An 18,339-nucleotide genomic window follows, 5' to 3' on the forward strand; every position below is an offset into this window, starting at 1 on the left:
CCTGGTTAGTCTCCTCTAGACAGTAATGTCTTGTAAATGTGTGTTGGCTGGACCATGTCGCTGCTCTACAGATGCTATGTAGTGGTACACCTGCAAAGAGTGCAGCTGAAGTGGCTACCGATCTTGTAGAGTGGGCTCTCACCCTGGTGTGGAGCGGCTTTCCTGCTTATGAATGGCAGAACTGAATCGCCAGGCCAATCCATCTTGCTAAAGTCTGTTTGGACACCGCGTGTCCCTTTTTTGTTCCGCCGAATGCTACAAATAATTGATCCGACTGGCGGATGGCCTGAGTTTTCTGTAGATAAAACTTTAAACATCTTTTAATATCGAGAGAATGTAATGTTTTTTCCGCCACTGTTTGCGGATTTGGAAAAAAGGTTTTTAAGATGACTGGTTCATTTAAATGAAATGTTGAGGGAACTTTCGGAATGAATTTAGGATTTGTCCGCAGGATGACACCTGAGTTTGTAAACTGGAGGAACGGCTGTTTGATAGTGAACGCCTGAATGTCACTGACTCTTTTTGCCGAAGTAAGAGCTAACAGTAACGCTGTTTTCCATGCGAGGAATTTTAGGTCAGCTTTGTGGATCGGCTCAAAAGGAGCTTTCATGAGCTGCATCAACACAACATTCAATGACCATAGAGGCGGAGGTTTCCTAATTGGCGGGAAGACCCGAAAAAGGCCCTTCATAAATTGTTTGACAATTCTTGTGGAACACAAAGAGAGTCTGTCTGGTGATCTGCGGTATCTGGAAATTGCTGCCAGATGTACCCGTATGGAAGAATATGCAAGTCCTGATTTTGCCAGGAGCAGGAGATATGGAAGTATCTGTTCCGGAGTAGAAGATAAAGGATGTATATTTTCCGCTGCACACCAAACACAAAACCGTTTCCATTTAAGTCTATAGGTTTTGTTGGTAGTGTCAGCTCTAGCTTTTGCTAAGATGTCTCTACACTCTGGGGAAATTTTGAGATTTAAGTATTCATTGTGTTCAGGAGCCAAGCCGACAAATGAAGAGACGACGGATGTGGGTGTGTGACTTGTCCCTGGTGCATCGTTAAAAGAGTCGGACTCTGTCTGAGTGGTAGATGTGGTCGTTCGGAGAGCATGAGGAGCTCCGTATACCATATTTGTCTGGGCCATCTGGGAGCTATGAGTAGAAGTCGACACCCCTCCGTCTTCATTTTTCTGATGACTCTCGGAATAAGCGGGATCGGAGGAAAAGCGTAGGCATAAACTCCTGACCATCTCATCGAAAACGCATTCCCCCACGAATCTTTTTGGGGAAGCCAACTTGCGTAGAACTGGCATTTCTTGTTCTCGAGAGTGGCAAATAGGTCTAAGTTTGGTTTGCCCCATAATAGAAACAGGCCATTGAGAGTTTTCTGGTCTAGCTCCCACTCGTGATAAGGAATTACTGTCCTGCTCAGGGTGTCTGCTAGAACATTGATCTGTCCTGGCACATGCTCCGCTTTTAGTGAAATATTGTGTTTGATGGCCCATGTCCAAATTTGTTGGGCTAGCTGCGAGAGTTGTAGGGATCTTGTGCCTCCTTGCTTGTTTAGATAAAACATGCTGGTCATGTTGTCCGTCCGGATTAAGACGCTTGAACATTGTATCTTTGGAAAGAAAGCTTTTAGAGCTAAGTGTATTGCTTTGAGTTCTAGATAATTGATGTGGAGCTGGCTCTCTTGCTGATTCCAGATTCCGCTGATTTGCAGGTCCTGGCAGTGTGCACCCCATCCTTTGAGAGAGGCATCCGTTGTTACTATGTAACTTGGGGTTTGAAGAAGAAAAGACAGCCCTTTTGAGAAATTGGTTGGAGTCGCCCACCACCTCATAGTGTTCTTCATTAGAGGCGTTATGCGAATCTTGTCTTCGAAGGAGCCGTGGACCTGTGTCCATTGTATGTCCAATTGTTCTTGCAGGGGTCGCATATGGAGCCTGCAATCTGGGACTAGCGGAATGCACGATGATATCATTCCGAGCAATGATTTGTAGATGCGGACTGAAACGAACTTTTTTCTGGATAGGTTGTCTGCCAAAGAGGTTAACTTTTGTTTCCTCTCGTGTGATGGGTACGCTTTGCTGCGTACTGTGTCCAAAATTGCTCCCAAGAAACTCAATTCTTGTTTGGGGTTTATCTGAGATTTCTGGTAGTTGACTACAAACCCCAGGCTGTGTAACAATTGAAGGCAATAGGAAATATGATTTGTTACTTGGAATTTTGAGGATGCCTTTATAAGCCAGTCGTCCAGGTAAGGGAAGACCTGGATACCTGACTGGCGAAGATGTGCTGCTACTGGAGCTAACATTTTTGTGAAGATTCTGGGGGCTGATTTGAGACCGAATGGTAGAACCCGGAATTGGAGGTGCATACTTCCTACCCTGAACCTTAAAAATTTGCGATGTTTGCGATATATGGGGATATGAAAATAAGCATCCTGGAGGTCTAGGGATGCCATCCAATCTCCCGTGTTTAAGAGACGCAGGACATCCTGCAACGTTACCATCCTGAACGATTGTTTCTTTAGAAACTTGTTTAGTGCTCTCAAGTCCAGGATGGGGCGCCAGTCTCCTGAGGGTTTCTTTAGAAGGAAAAACCGGGAGTAGAATCCTTTGTTCTTTTGAGATAAAGGGACTGGTTCTATTGCTCCTTTTGTTAGCATTATTCTTACCTCCCTGAGAAGTTGGTTCAACCTCGGAGGCGGTGTACCCGATGGAGGGACACTCGGTGGTGTTTGCATGAATTCCAGAGTATGACCTCTGGTCACTACATCTAGTACCCATCTGTCCGATGTTATAGCCTTCCACTTGGGGAAATAAGAATTGATGTGACCTCCGACCTTCAATATTGGTTGGGGAGGTGTTGAGATTATCCGCTGGTCATTGCTTTCTGCCTGTATCTCTTCCTCGGGAAGCTCCTCTTCCTCTAGCCGGATGTTTGTAAGCTGCGGCTGGTGGTAATCGATAATGCTGCTGTTGTTGATGGTGCTGATGTCCTGGTCCTGTGAAGGAAGATGGATATTGTGACCTGTATTGTTGGTATCCACCTCGAAAGGAGTAATTACCTCTACCCCTTGCTCCACGAAAAGGTAGTTTTTTATACTGCAGGGTACCTAGGGATTTTGCTGTATCGGTATCCGTCTTGATAGCCTGCAGCATGTCGTCGACATATTTGCCAAACAAACTCTCTCCATCGAAGGGCATGTCGAGAACACGAGTCTGGACTTCTGGTCTGAATGAAGTAGCTTTAAGCCACCCTTGTCTGCGCAGGACTGCTGCTCCAGCTAATTGTCGAAAGCCAGTGAGGGAAATATCTATTGAACTGTCTATTATCTCTGCGGAGACCCTTTCTCCCTCCTGCAAGACCTTTTTAGCTTCCACCTTGAGATCTTCTGGCAGTGAATCTACAAAAGCGGACATGTCTGCCCACATCTGGCGATCGTACCTTCCCAGGATGGCGAGGGAATTGGCCGCCTTGACCGTTACTGCAGCAACCGAGGAGAATTTCTTACCGATATTGTCTAGTCTCCTTCCCTCTTTGTCTGGGGGAGACGCAATAGGCGTAGAGGGGTTTTTGGATCGTCGTTGAGCCGCCTGTGATATAACCGAGTCAGGTTTCGGCTGTGAGACTAAACAGGCCGGAGACTCATCTGGGGCCTTGTATTTTTTCTCTAGCCTTGGCATTTGTGAAGGCACTGTTGCCGGGTTTTTCATTGCCTTCAAACCCTCCTGCCATAAGAAATCCACAATCGGTATGGCTCTTACAGATCTCTTTGATGGCTCTTTAAAGTCATACAAAAAACACTCAGTTTCATGGGAAACAATTGCCAGGCCAAAACGTTTCGCCGCTCTCTCTATGATATTATGGAAACCTCCTATGTCTTCTGGAGGAGAATCCACTGGAGCTGCTGGAGGTGGAGATGGTGTGGGAACAAGATAATCGTCCCATTCACTAGCCGCTGAATCTGCTAGCTCGCCCTCTTCCCTTTCGTCGTCCGACATTTAGTTGGGACGGGCTACTAGCTGCCCCAAACATTCCTTGATCCTCATCATCATCATCGTCTAAAAGATGTTGCGGTGGGTATGGCAGCACTTTACTTGGTGATGTATGCATAGGCAAAATGTCAGATGGCTTGTCCCCTATATTAATAAGGGAAAGGGGTAAGAATCTGGTGGAGTCCTCATGATGGTATGAGGAATGATCTGGTGAAATGTCCAAAGGTTTGTAAACTGTTAATGCTGTGGTGATCGTCGGTTCCATCGTCGAAGGTTCCCTCGTCGACGGTTCCCTCGTCGACGATTCCCGCGTCGACGGTACTGTCGTCGACGGTACTGTCGTCGACGGGTCTCTCGTCTACGCTTCCGTACATGACTGCGTCTTTGTCAATGGGTCCTTAGTCGACGGTCCCTTCGTCGACGGGTATTTTACCGACGACGGTCGCTTCGCCGACGTATCTTGCGTAGATGGGAGTGCCCTGGATGATTTGTGAACCCAGGAGGCCTCCCCTGTCGACGCTGTGGTTGCCGACGAAGCTCTTTTGAAGATTTTTGCAGTAATAATCGTCGTCGATGACAACGGCGACGACGTCATAATCATCGGTGAGGATGATGTTGTGAACGTCGACGATACCGTGGTCGCTGTTACCGTCGACACTGTCGTCGACGGGGCGGTCGTCGACGGTTGTTTTTTCACCGAAAAGAGTTTTTCGGGCTCTTTTTGTGGTGACAGAGACAGGGATGGTTTCTTTGAGGTGCTTTTCCGGTGTAACGGCGTAGTAGGTTCTGAATGAACCTTTTTTGGTCCATGTTTAACTGCCTCTTCAGTTAAGACTTGTTTTGTCTTTTTGTGCATTTTTCTTGGTGGTTCATCCGCACCTCTATCTCTCTCACCTGTTCTTTTCTGAGGGCGAGAAGTTTGTGGTGACTCTTCGCTGTCTGATGAAGGATGCTCTAAGGCTTTCTGTTTTTGCAGCCATAAGAGAAGTCTACCCTCTCGGTCTTTGAGGGTTTTTTGAGTAAAGGTGCGACAGATTTTGCAGTCTCTCACCTTATGGTCTGGATGAAGGCAGTAAATACACTTCTTGTGGGGGTCATCAATATGTAGTCTCTTCTTCCCACAGTTGTCACAGTCTCTGAACAGACCCTTCTTTGCCTTTTCAGACATAGTAAAGTTGTAACTAGTTTCCTGAATGAAAAAACAATCTTCAGTCAGAAAATAGGAAAAAAACTGAGCAGAGCTCAGGGAGACTCCCTTCACACGACGTGCGGTAGAAAATCTGAGGGAATTCAGCCTCTGTTGGGAGTGTTTGGGAGGGGCTGAATCCTGATTGGTTGATACTCAAGTTTGGGTCTTTTCACAAAACAAAGTGGATAGACTGTAAAATACCCTATGAGGCCTACTAGGGCCTACTGGTTTTACTTTTACTGACTTACTGCTTTTTATATATTTAAGTTTACCGTGAGGCTCCCACCTCGACGACGGGGATGATTCAAGCATGTGAATCTATGAAAGATCCAATACTGGAGAACTCTAATTTATTTACTTTACTCTCGTGTTCATTTCCCTATGTAAGAGTCAAAAGGAATTCTAAAAGTAAGTGTATAAAAGCAGGTTAGTTGTAGATCAATACATGAACCATGCTCTGGATACATCTACTCCTCCTTCCCCAACACCCAGCTCCAGCTTAATTCCTATATTTACCCACACCTTCACTTCCTTTGAGATAAAGGAGGTGTGCATCCCTGCCATAATCTGTTGTAGAACCTGTACAGTAGTGGAAGAAGCAAGTATTGAAATCTTAGTAAAAGTCCTCTACGGCCTCTTCAGGTTGTAGATGATATTTTCAGTATCCTTAGCTGGATCTCCAGTGCTTAAAAACCTTTTTCTACCGGTGCTGGAAAGCAGTCATGGTGTATTCCAGAGTTTTACATGACCAGAGGTTTGTTCATTAGTGTGACTAGGTAACTCATTGATTATCCAGCACATAGATCTGGATTACCTCACAATGTGTTTGGTTGTAGGGGAGGTAACTAATACTGTGCATTTAAAAAATAGGCACAGGTACATGGAATTCTTTACCATTGATAGTATACATTTCCCCATTGTTGAACACCTTCCACGGGCTAATGTTTTTTAACTAATATTTAATGAGTTTTCTTATCCTTAATAGTTATGTGTTTTGGAAGGGTATTATGTTGGAGAGTACCTTGATTACCTCTGTGATGAGAATCATTTTGTACACACTAAGTTTTAATAAAGTGATGATGACAATTAATACACTAACATAAAGATTCAAAATAACAAATAAGTTATTTAAATTTACTGCATGAGTTATACTCACAGCTTCCAATGCTTCTTTTCTTGTATTCATCAGATCTAGCTCCTGTTGGTGAACATCTAGCTCCTAGGGACAAATGAAAACCACATTTACCACAATCATAGAAAGTCAGTCAAAAATAGGTTCAAGAGTTCATGTGACAGAATAGCTCACTGATTCGCAACATGAAAATCCAGAATTTCCTCAGTATATTTGTGGTCTCTAATGTTAAAGTCACTGCCATCGGAGAAAGAGAAACCAGCTTTTCACAATTTCACACAAATTTACCAAGTCTGGAAAATCTGTGAATGGCTTTCACCCAGGAGAGTAGTAATAATGTAATAACACTACGGAAATGCAAAAAAATCAAGTTATATTGACAAGAGTTTTTGTAATGTGAGCTGTGACACCATCTGAGACTGTAAACGTTTTAACAAGCATTTGCAATGAAATGGGTTTGCATTTGCTCGAGTTAGAGCTATTGGCATTGTCAATGCCTAATTGGATTCTTCTTGCCACATAAATTCAAAATGAAAAGTAAAATAGTTGACATAAGCCGATTCAAAGCACAACGACCGTCATGAGCATGAGTGTGAAAAAGACGCACAAAAGGAAAAAGAAGTATGCACAGTCAAACATATTGGCAATCGTGCAATTATCCACAAGGTGGTAACAAAACCTCCCCAAGGCGGGACAAACGTAAAGCATTTAACAATGATTAAAAGGATTTTTGAAAGCCAAGCCCACGATTAAGTGAAAGTGATGGGCTTGAGGTGGGCGAGGTTAAAAGCCAAAACGACTTACAACAGGTCAAAGCGCTTGCGCGCTTGACCTAAAAATGGATCTACTTAAACATGGTTTAATTCAAATGTTTGTATTAATATAAAAGTTCAAATATTCCCAACTGCATTTTTGCGAATACAATGAAGTTCTCACACACGGGTGAACACCCACACACACGTTTGTACACACTCATACACAGGTGCACAACTCCCCTACACATGCACACACACAAACACATACTGAACGAACAGCATCATTCCCATCAGTCGAACATTAAAATGCTCTGAGGTGCTTTACATTTTCGTTTTCTCCTTGATAAATGTTGCTGAGGTGTCTCTTAAAAAATAAACTGTATTTGCAAGCGTTTTGGATGAGGGGAAGTGTAGCTAATAATGTTCCGCTTCAAAAAGCAATGCTTCAGCAGCACTAATACAACTATTACAATGCTCCTGGAGTATAATACTTTCACATTTGATTGTTTAAATGAAAAACAACTTCTATCCTCCATGCAGCTACTTTACTATGGCACTCCAAAAGATGAGAACAGCGTTTTTAAGGTAAGAATTGTAAGAATATGAACTTTGATGCTTAGTCAAACGGAATTTATAATAAAGAATCTCCTATTACTTGGTATGACATGCTTACATGAAGGTTCTTCTCATTTGCATTTGCCACCACTTAGAACTATGCACTAAATGTTCCAATGACCTTGAGAATCTTAAAGGGCTCATGGCAGAGCACACAGTCCATTCAACCTATTAACAAAAGGCAGACGGAATGGAGAGATCGGCCGCTGCCCCCTTTCTGACAGACATTTCTATCTTCTACCAGTGGTGGCCATTCTGTCTTCGAAGCCCTAGTTTCAGAATGTAAGACTTGTCTATGGTGGTTTAGGAAACGGTTTATCTCTCCCACGTATCTGTCTTGGTTCAGTGCTCTTTGTCAAGTACTAAACTTCTTTGCAATTAGCAAGAGGGGTACAAAATGTTTGAAAATGTGAAGAAGAATGACCCTAGGGTCGAGATCAAAGGCAGATAGGAATTGTACTTTGCACACCCTTTTAAAATCGGTGATATCGATCGATCCAACCATTTATAACGTGTGATAGACAGGTCCAGATATCTTTGGCGTGCCCAATATTTGTCCACGAAGGCCGAAGCCATTCCTCTGTTTCATGGGTAACCACTGCTTGTGAAAATTTTCCCATTTGGGCTCATTTTTGCAAATCCTTTTCGAGAGGCTGTCTAGAAAATCTGGCCCAGCTCCTGCCCTCTTGGCCAGATGTTAACAACCCTGGTTTGCCTCCAATCGTTTTACTCCAAATATTGTTGAATGATAGAGAAATGCAACAAAATGTGCTTCCTAGATGGGATATGGACCATATTCAAGTACGTTCCTGCAATGAATGAAACCGAGAGAGAAATTTCTTATGTAAGTGCCTATCTTTAACAAGCACTTGCTACGCAATGGGTCTCCAGTTTGCTCGCGTTAGAGCTATTAGCGTTGTAAATTCCAAACTGGACCTTTCTTCCCACATAAATTGAAAATGAAAAGTAAAACAGTTGACATAAGCGATACGATTCAAAACACCACTGCCGCCCTGAGCACAAAGGAGAGACACAAAAGGAAAAAGACGTTTATTCGCAGTCAAATGTATCTGAAAATGTGCAATTATCCATGTAACAGGGTCGATGGCCAAGGCGGTAACAAAACTGCCCCAAGGAGGGACAAACATAAAGCATTTACCAAAGATAAGAAAGGATTTTTGAAAGGCAAGCCAGTGAACGAGTGATAGTGATGGGCGTGTGGTGGGCGTGGTTAAAAGCCCACAGATAGATTACAACAGGCCAGAGCGCTTGCAGTCTCAACCTAAAAATGAGTTCCTATGGCCACAGCGCATCACACACTAATTGTTTATTTAGCTGTGAGTTGCACACAGTGGGTGAGAAGATGGCAGCCGGCAGTGCGCTAGGCCCCAGTGTACTGCCTCCGCTCATCTATACCAATCTTTTTGGTGCTTATTGGCTCTCTAGCAGAAAACAGTAGCATCTCTTCATTCTGTGTAGTTTGAAATCACCCAGTCCAAAATTGGCACAATAGTATCGTGGCTTCTCTTGTCAGGCTTCGGACCATGAGCCTAAGAGGAAGACAGCCAAAGTTGCTTGCGTTAAATGCATCCCAGCCCTCTCTGGGCGCTTGAGACGTCTCATCTCTGTGAGTATCCTGGTCTTAAAATGTAATTCAGCAACACCTCTGTACTTTATTTCAATAGTTTTCTTCAAAATACCACCAAATTAATAAGTATTCCACTAGCAACACACACTATTACAAATGACTTTCAAATCTGCCTGTAACCTTGCGGTTTGGTATTTGACAAAATTTGTAGTATTGTGCAGATACCTTTTTTATTTTAATATAACCGCTACACACTTAGGGGGTCATTCTGACCCTGGCGGTAAAATCCGCCAGGGCCAACGACCGCAGGAGCACCGCCAACAGGCTGGCTGTGCTCCCTTGGGCATTCTGACCGCGGCGGTACAGCCGCGGTCAGAAACGGAAAACCGGTGGTGTACCGCCGGTTCTCCGCTGCCCTGGGGAATCCTCCATGGCGGAGCAGCTTGCTGCGCCGCCATGGGGATTCCGACCCCCATACCGCCATCCTGTTCCTGGCGGTTTTGGCCGCCAGGCAGAGGATGGCGGTATGGGGTGTTGTGGGGCCCCTGGGGGCCCCTGCAGTGCCAATGGCATGGGCACTGCAGGGGCCCCCGTAACAGGGCCCCACCAAGATTTTCAGTGTCTGCCATGCAGACACTGAAAATCGCGACGGGTGCTACTGCACCCGTCGCACCCCTTCCACTCCGCCGGCTCCATTCGGAGCCGGCATCCTCATGGAAGGGTGTTTCCCGCTGGGCTGGCGGGCGGCCTTCTGGCGGTCGCCCGCCAGCCCAGCGGGAAACCCAGAATAACTGCGGCGGTCTTTTGACCGCGCAGCGGTATTTTGAACGCGCAGCGGTATTCTGCCGGCGGGACTTTGGCGGGCGGCCTCTGCCGCCCGCCAAAGTCAGAATGACCCCCTTAGTGTTGAGGTGTGCTGTCCTTTCACAAAGGAAATAATCGGTGTGAAAATTAGTGGACGAACAAGCACCACGCCAGGCCAGCAGCACCATTCAAGTGAAACTCCGTAACAATCACAAGTGTCCATTCCTGCAAAAAAAATATATAATGAGAGATATTCCTGTACTCTCGATTGAGGTTCATTATTTATTATTCTGCATTGGTGATAGTCTATGTACATTGGTTCCAGTCCGTGTTTTATCACTGGGAAGAACTGTACAAGCTTTGCAAAGGCAGAAGAGTCAGTTGTCATGTTGCTTGTACAAGGGGTGCAGACTGAGCCATGTCATAGGCATTAATTAATAAAACACCTCTCCGTTCATGCTAATGAGTTCCCCACCCAAAGTAGTTCGCCCTGACATCGGATCACATGTATAATTTTACAGCAGACCCTTGAGCTTAATAAAAAAACTATTTCTAATTGTGAGCACTGAAGTCTACATTAAAGGGCTTATGAAATTATTAAGTGAGCCATTGGTTCCATTACATGATAAAACATAATAACAATAAAAATCAGCATCTCCATAGGCCTACGGACCCAGTTTATTCTGTTTAAATTCAGTCTGTCAGTGAAACATCTCAGAGACATGAGGTTGCAAATCAACAGCTACCTCCTGCTCCTTCCATATTTATAATTGTAATTTGCCCCCTTTGTATGAAATAAGTGCCTTGTTAACTGGTATTACATTGCTAATTAAAACTGAAACAACATTGTGGACGTTATATAAATAATATCTCTTTCCCACTTGCTCTGCATCAAGTCACGTAACATCTCTTGTCTCAAAAGAGGGTGTGTGACAGGGATGTAAACAACCATTTACATTTGCTCGAGTTAGAGCTATTTGCATTTTAAACTCCTAACCGGACATCCCTGCCACATAAACTGAAAAGTAAAACAGTTTCACATAAGCGAGCCCACGGCCACCATGAAGCATGACAGAGACACACAAAAGGAAACAGAAGTTCGCTCGCAGTGAAACGTATCGGCAAAACTGAATTATCCATATAACCAGTAAAAGTGCAATTAGCTATGTAACAAGGTTGATGTCAAGCAAATCGCTCAACTACTGCCCAGCGAGATCGCGCTGCCTGCGAAAAAAAAGAGAAAAAGTAGTCCAGAAACCATTTGGAAAACATGGATCCTCGTATGTTTTCAGTAGTTGGCGGGTGCGCTCGAGGAGGGCTAAACACCGGAAAAGGCATGATGTGTGCATGCCTTTCACTAATGAAATGACGCAAATTGTAAAAGGCAAGCCCACAAACCAACCAAACTCATGGACGTGCTTAAAAGCCCATAGAGAGATTACACCAGGGACAGAGCAATTTGCGCTCGGACCCTAAAAATGAAAAGTAGTACAGGTTTACATAAGTGAGCCGATTTAAAGCGCCACGCCAGGAGCACACAAAAGGAAACAGAAGTTCGCTTGCAGTCAAACGTATCTGCAGTTATGCAATTATCTATGTAACAGGGTCAATGTCATGCAAAGTGCTCGACTACTGCCCAGCGAGATCGTATTGCATAGGAAATAAAAATAAAAAGTAGTCCAGAAGCCATGCGGAAAACATGGAGCCTCGTATGTTTTTAGTAGTTTAGCGGTGCTCTCGAGGAGGGCTAAACAATGGAAAAGGCATGACATATGCATGCCTTTCACAAATAAAAGAAAGCGATTTTTAACAGGCAAGCCCACAAACCAACTAAACTGATGGGCATGCGGTGGGCGTGGTTAAAAGCCCCCAGAGATTGCAACAGGGGCCAGAGTGCTCGCGCGCTCAGCCCTAAAAAACTTGCTGGATGAATATAGGTTAATGTGTTTCATAAACGAATGGCGGCAAGCAAAACTGTCTCTGCTCCAGGGGGTCTGGGTTTCATACACCAAGTAGGGTCTTGTGCATGAATTGGCAGCCCATCTAGACCTGAAAGCATCCCAAAGGTGTCCAGTTCTCAGGGGAATTCAAGGTTTGCAACTGTGCTTAGTTTATAGCTTGAAGTTGTAGCATCTCATGGCAGTCTGCAAGATAACACCCTTTTTTGACCCGCATCACACCACTGGTAAAAATGATAAAAGAAATTCATAATGTTTTGCCAACACACACTGTTTCGTTTTGAAATTATAATTTACATTTATAAATTTTTTTCAAAGTTTGCAATAGACTGGAGACGTCTTAAATTTTTCACACTAACAAGAATGTTCTTTAATGCTACAAAATACAGAAACTGCCAGTTATTGAAACACCTTTATTAACAATATTCAAATTATTTTCAAGTTAAAACAAGCACTGCAAAGCCAACAGGTCAAAACTCTATAATGTGAGTGCCAAGGGGTTGGCTTTGACTGTGTTTGCCTGTGAGGCATTGTTTAAAAAAGCAAAAGAAAAAACATTCTAAATATTGGAGAAAAAGCAAACACGTATCTTATGACAGTTCAAACATATTCATTCAAGAGCCTCTGAACAGAACTTAAAACAACATTAGTATCCGAATATAAGGGGAAACGCTTCCCAATGCCTTTCCAAAGGATTCAATCATTTTCTCCTCATGACTAGCCCAGCGAGCAGGTTTGGTGGCCTCCAGCACACCAGCTGAATGAGTGCAGCAGAGGGCCATTGTTCCAGTGCCATGGAATACTTTGTGTGTCATAGATTGTGCTTTCACACAATATGTGAAATATACGAGATAAAACATAATAACCCTTAAAGACAGCTTTTCAGCCATAAGTCAACAAAAATATCTCTGTTATGTTTTTATGAACAAGCTGGGCGCGTGGGAAGCAACACAGCATAGGGAGCTCTCACGGATTGCTGAATAATAAAGAAAAAGTAGTTCCTTTAGTATGAGCAATGGAAGGATACAAGTCAGATAATCAAAATGATAGTAAAGAGAATATGCTTCATGGGATTGAAAACACAAGAGGAGTAAGGAAAGCCGTCAAATAAAAATCAAGCAAATCAGAGTGACAATAAATCCAACCAACGGTAAGCAGTGGGCAGTGTCTAAGACCACTGTAAACTTTCAATAGAACATTTGCACCCAGACAGCTTATGCTGTCTGGTAGGCATGACCTAAAAATTGGTTGCACATAAGTCTACAGCTCGGGGAAACCAGAGCTGTACAAGCAGAATGAATGAATGACTTAACATGGGCACTCGCTGTCCTCATACCGTCAAGGGTTTGTTCCATGCTCTGCATTCACCAGACAATTCTCTCTTTTCAGGTGGCTTCTGGGCCTAATTGCAGCTGGTGGCATATTTCAGGAGGTGAGTGTATCTGCTGCCAGGAAACTTGTGCAAACTGAACATCAACGGTCCAAATCCTCTGATGAAAACATGAGTGCCGCAGAGCAGTAGCACAACTGTTATGAAGTACAAGGGGATGAATCCTCTCAGTGTGAGCTATCAATTTAATGGCCAACATGACCCATCCTTTGCGTGCCCTTAATGTGTTGCAGTGAAATATGCAGCCACAGATGCAGTTCATTTCAGGGCAGAGCAGTAGAACCGAACATCCACTAGAACTGGAACATTCTAGACTCAACTGCATTTTTCTGGCCAACTGGTTTTACTGTCTCATGGCATACTATAGCCTTACAGCCCGGTGCACTGTGCTGGACGGGTTGACTTACTGCTCCAGAACACAGCATTGGGTTCTAGAACTCACATATTCTACACTACACAGCATGGTCCTGGACGGAATGACTTACTGGACCAATACACAGCAGAGGGTTCTGGAACTCACACATTCTGCATTACACTGAACTGTTTTTGAAGAGCCGACTTGCTGGGCCAATCAATACACAGCAATGGGTTCTAGAGCTCAAATATTCAGCATTACACTGTATGGTTCTGTAAGGGTTGCCGTATTACACCAGAACAGATCAGGGGATTGGAGAGCTGGAACATGCTATTCCACAGTGCAAAGCTCTACACTAATTGACGTACTGCCCAGAGCACACATGGAGGTCTAGAACCCCACATAGCTCAGATACCTTGACAGGTTCTAGATGGCCCTGCTCACTCCACCAGTGCATGTGAATGGGATCTGCGATTGAAATATTAGATGTTAAAATGCTGTGGTTCTAGTCTAACCTACATATTCTGATCCAAAGCTGCACCTAGAATAGTTCACGCCGTATTCTGAAAGGTTGTTTCCAGAGCCCACCTTCAGCTTACAGAATTTGTAGGACAGATGGTTCAGGGGAGTGTCCCTGAAGACCTTTCATTATTCGAGAGCTTCTGGACATGATTATAGTAGAACATTCTAGAGCAGGCGGCACTTTCACCCCTCGCTGCAAATAAGCAGAAGATGCCACCACTTAGAATGCAGCCTGACATCAGATAAAGCACAGAATACAATCTGGAATTATCAGAATGATATATAAGAACCAGAGCACATTAACTTACTTATTTCATGTACTATATATAGCATGGATCTGCTACGATAAGCAGCAGGCGCTTTACAGAGGACAATTTAATGTCAGTTGATGCATTCAAACTTTATGTGCTTACATTAGAATGTTTATTTGTGTCTGTGTGTATCGTAAGTAGGATGCAGTAATGTGCATTCAAAAACTGCTAGAAAGCACACAGCGCTCATACTGTTTACTCCTTCTTCATGACACATATTTACTTTACATTATAATGTTTACAATTTCAGCCTGGGTGAGGATATTTTTCACAGAATCACATGACTGTCCTTAAACGTAATATATCACATAATTCCTAATTTATAACAAAACATAAAATAGCAAACAGACTTGAAACGCAGCACCACTTCCAAACCTCTAACTGCACGTAAATGAAACAAGCATTTGGAATGCAACGGGTCTCGCGTTTGCTCGTGTTAGAGCGGATAGTGTTGTAAACTCCTAACCCGACTTTTCACTGGTAATTAAACCTATCGGCAAAAGTGCATTTATGGACGTAACAGGAAAAAGTGCAATTAACTGTGTAACAAGGTCGATATTATGTAAAGCGCTCGACTTCTGCCAAGCGAGATCGCACTGGGAAAATAGAAAAAAAGAAGTCCACGAGCCGGACAGAAAACAGGGAGCCTCGCATGTTTTCTGTACTTGGTCAATGCGCTCGAGGAGGGCTATCCACCGGAAAAGGCATGACGTATGCATGCCTTCCACTAATGAAATCAAGCAGATTCTAACAGGCAAGCCCACGAGCCAATGAAAGACACTGACGCGATGTGAACAGGGATCCGAGCCCTTTTTAATTCCTAAAGCGTCTCGCTTCGCGAAACGCATGCGCAAGCGCATGCGACGCAGCTCGACCCTAAAAAGTGAAGGGCTGAAGTAAAGGCTAAGTTTTACATAGCACTGGGCGAGCAGAGGTTAGCGCCCAGTCTCATCACTGAGATCTACCACCGGCATGTATATCTCACTAGCGTAAAGCAAATTAAAAGGTTAACAGCAGATTTTTTTTAAAGACAACAGTGTCACCTCAAAAAGGGCCAGTATATCCTGGGATGGGCTGCACACAAACCGATGCTGCAAGTGACAACTGAAAAAACAGACAAGCTCTGAATTTCTCTTTTCTATGACGCTCTAACTTTGAAGTCACAAGTTCTCTAGAAGACACAGCTTGACATCTGACCTCTGTCTTTCAAGGATACTGTTGGCACGGGAGGGAGAAATGAACATGGAGACTCCCCAGCCAGCAAATTGAAAGCAAGAAAACGTGTTACAAACCACAAAGTCAATGGCAAGCAGCGGGCAGAATGCATTCCCAGGTCAACCTTCTGAAACTCCACAAGTTGTCTTTTGCAAACCATACAGCTGCACATATGGTAGGTTGCGACCTAAAACATGTATTGATCAGCTAATTAACTATAATTTTCTACATATATTACAAACAGTCCACTGCAATCCAACAACTACTTTATATTGTTTATATTGTTTAAAAACTCCTTTCCAAAATGTGACCAAACGTTTTGAAGCACAAGGGTTTAAAATTGCTAAGTGGGCTGTCAGCTGTGCACTTTGTGAACTTCTAAAAATAGTGACAAACTCACTGTTACAATTTTCTGTTATGTTAAAGTCGTGAGTTACACCTAATGTTGCAAATTTCCCAAAAACAGCACCGGAATTGTCTGATGCTGTCAGTTACAAAGAACTTTACCAGGTCTACTTAAGAAAATATTTTAAGTCTCATCATTTCACCTCAATGCAGTCAATGGAGTAACATACTTTTTTAAAGTGTTTCCCTCGAAAAACAGTAAAAAAAACATACATTTGTTAAATTTTCTCTTAATTTTTCTGATTCTAAAAATACAGTGGTAGTATTTTAAAATTAAAAAACAACATTAGGATTTCCCACCTCGGTCTTATACTCTGAAAAAGAGAAGAAGATTCAAATGATTTCTGGCTTATATATCTGTAAAAAAAAAACAGTCTACACTTAATTTTAAAGATGAAAAAGAAAGAATAGTTTATTTTTTGTAAATAATTCCAGAGGTTGGTATTTTTACTACCTCCCAATCTCTCCCTCCCCCGGGTAATAACAATGGAACTCATAAATTCATCACTTAAAATTTGTAACTTATTTTGCTTAGAAAAGAAAAATAATATTATGTGTATTTTAAAGTTATATATCTTGATTATAAGCCCAGATATTTCATCTGGGCCCACCAATTCCCACGTCTGCATTCGCTGATGCTCTTTGCTAGTCTTTGATGTGTACGTGTATTAGTTTATCAGTACCAGATGGCACTCCTCTAAATGGGTAAGGCCCTCAATTATGGCTTTATTAGACATATTATGGAGACTTAGAGAGTGCCTTGCACTGTACATATATAGGTTGATAACGTCAGTAATATACCACTCAGATTACAAAGTAGAAACATATGTTTCTTACATTCTTTTTTGTGTCATGATTGTAGGAGTCTGGCCCTCTATGTAGAGTGCAAAGCTAGGCACACTGTGCAAGGGGGTCCAGGCAACCACATGTTGGTTTACAGGGGTAAAAAATATCCCACCTAATGCTCTAATTTTTAAGGTAGATTGGTCGAGCAGTTAGGCCAATCTTGGAGAAGCGCAAAGCATTTGTTGTACTCACAGTATCAATCATGCAACTCACACATCCAAAGAAGTAACTCGAGACCAATTTATAAAAATACTTCAGATTTGTACGCAATTTTTAAGACTGAGATTATCAAAATTGGTTAAGTATTTTTTGAGACATGGATTTTTGAAGTTTAATAAAAAATAGTCTTTGTGCGTAATTACGCACCATAGGAATAAATAGAAAGTCAGCTTTCAAAATACATATAAAACCACACAGTTGCTTTACCAAGTTCTCCTTTTGCAGGTTGGTCGAGGTTGTCGGTGGGCACACTGTGCCAGATGGAGAGGTTTGTGTCGCTCGCAGTTCCGGAGGGAGCAGTGGCAAAATGTCTCTGGAGCTGGTGTAGGCCACTGTGGGGGACAGCTTGGAAAAGGTCTGGGCAGGTAAGTTTAGAGGTGGTTCCTTGGAGTGTTGAGGTCGCCAGGACTGAGGGACCCTTAGGTCACAGCAGGTTCTTCATTGCAGGGTGGATGGGTGCAGAGCGAAGGAGCTGTGCGCAAAGATGCCCCTTGGATCCGTAGGTAAGTCACTTCAAGGGTCGTTTACAGGACAATGGGGGCTCTCTGGCAGGAGGTCTGGAGAGTTCCTGTATTCCCTCGACTGGGGCTTCCTCCTGGTCCTTTTTCAGCCCCGGGTGGGCTGGTTTTCCTAGTTTCTGACGTCAGCTGACCAATACCCAGGGTATTGGTATGGTTCAACCACTGGAGGGCACAGTACCACCACACTTGGTACACTTGCAGGGTCTGTCCTGGCAGTTGTTGGTGAGTCGTCTGGTCTGGCTGTGACTTCCGGTTCGGGGGTTACCGGCTGGTCAGTGAAGTGACCCTCGCTGGGTTGCTGGTTTCCTCTTTGTTGCAGGGTGGTATCTCCACTCTGGAGAGAGTTCTTGGGCGACTGGCTAAGCCTGGAGGTCCTTTGGGGTTCGTGAGGTCAGTCCAGCTGTCTAGCAGGTCCGCAGTGGCAATTGTTAGGCCCTGAATGAAGCAGGCAGGGTTTGGCGCATTTTCTTTGTGCAGCAGGTCCACAGTTCTCGTGCCTTGGATCTTCTTG

At 43.6% G+C, this 18,339-nt stretch overlaps 1 protein-coding gene across 2 annotated transcripts in view; it reads right to left on the bottom strand.

Moving 5' to 3' along the window:
* Positions 1 to 18,339, bottom strand: part of IFT74 (intraflagellar transport 74) — a 464,653-nt gene that overhangs the window by 231,119 nt on the left and 215,195 nt on the right. For both annotated transcript variants that reach the window (XM_069240788.1, XM_069240779.1), the window contains exon 10: positions 6,349 to 6,411. In XM_069240788.1, coding sequence (XP_069096889.1) covers positions 6,349 to 6,411 — 63 coding nt within the window. The remainder of the gene's footprint in view (positions 1 to 6,348; positions 6,412 to 18,339) is intronic.

Source organism: Pleurodeles waltl, chromosome 1_2 (assembly GCF_031143425.1).
Source record: "Pleurodeles waltl isolate 20211129_DDA chromosome 1_2, aPleWal1.hap1.20221129, whole genome shotgun sequence".
Lineage (NCBI taxonomy): Eukaryota > Metazoa > Chordata > Amphibia > Caudata > Salamandridae > Pleurodeles > Pleurodeles waltl.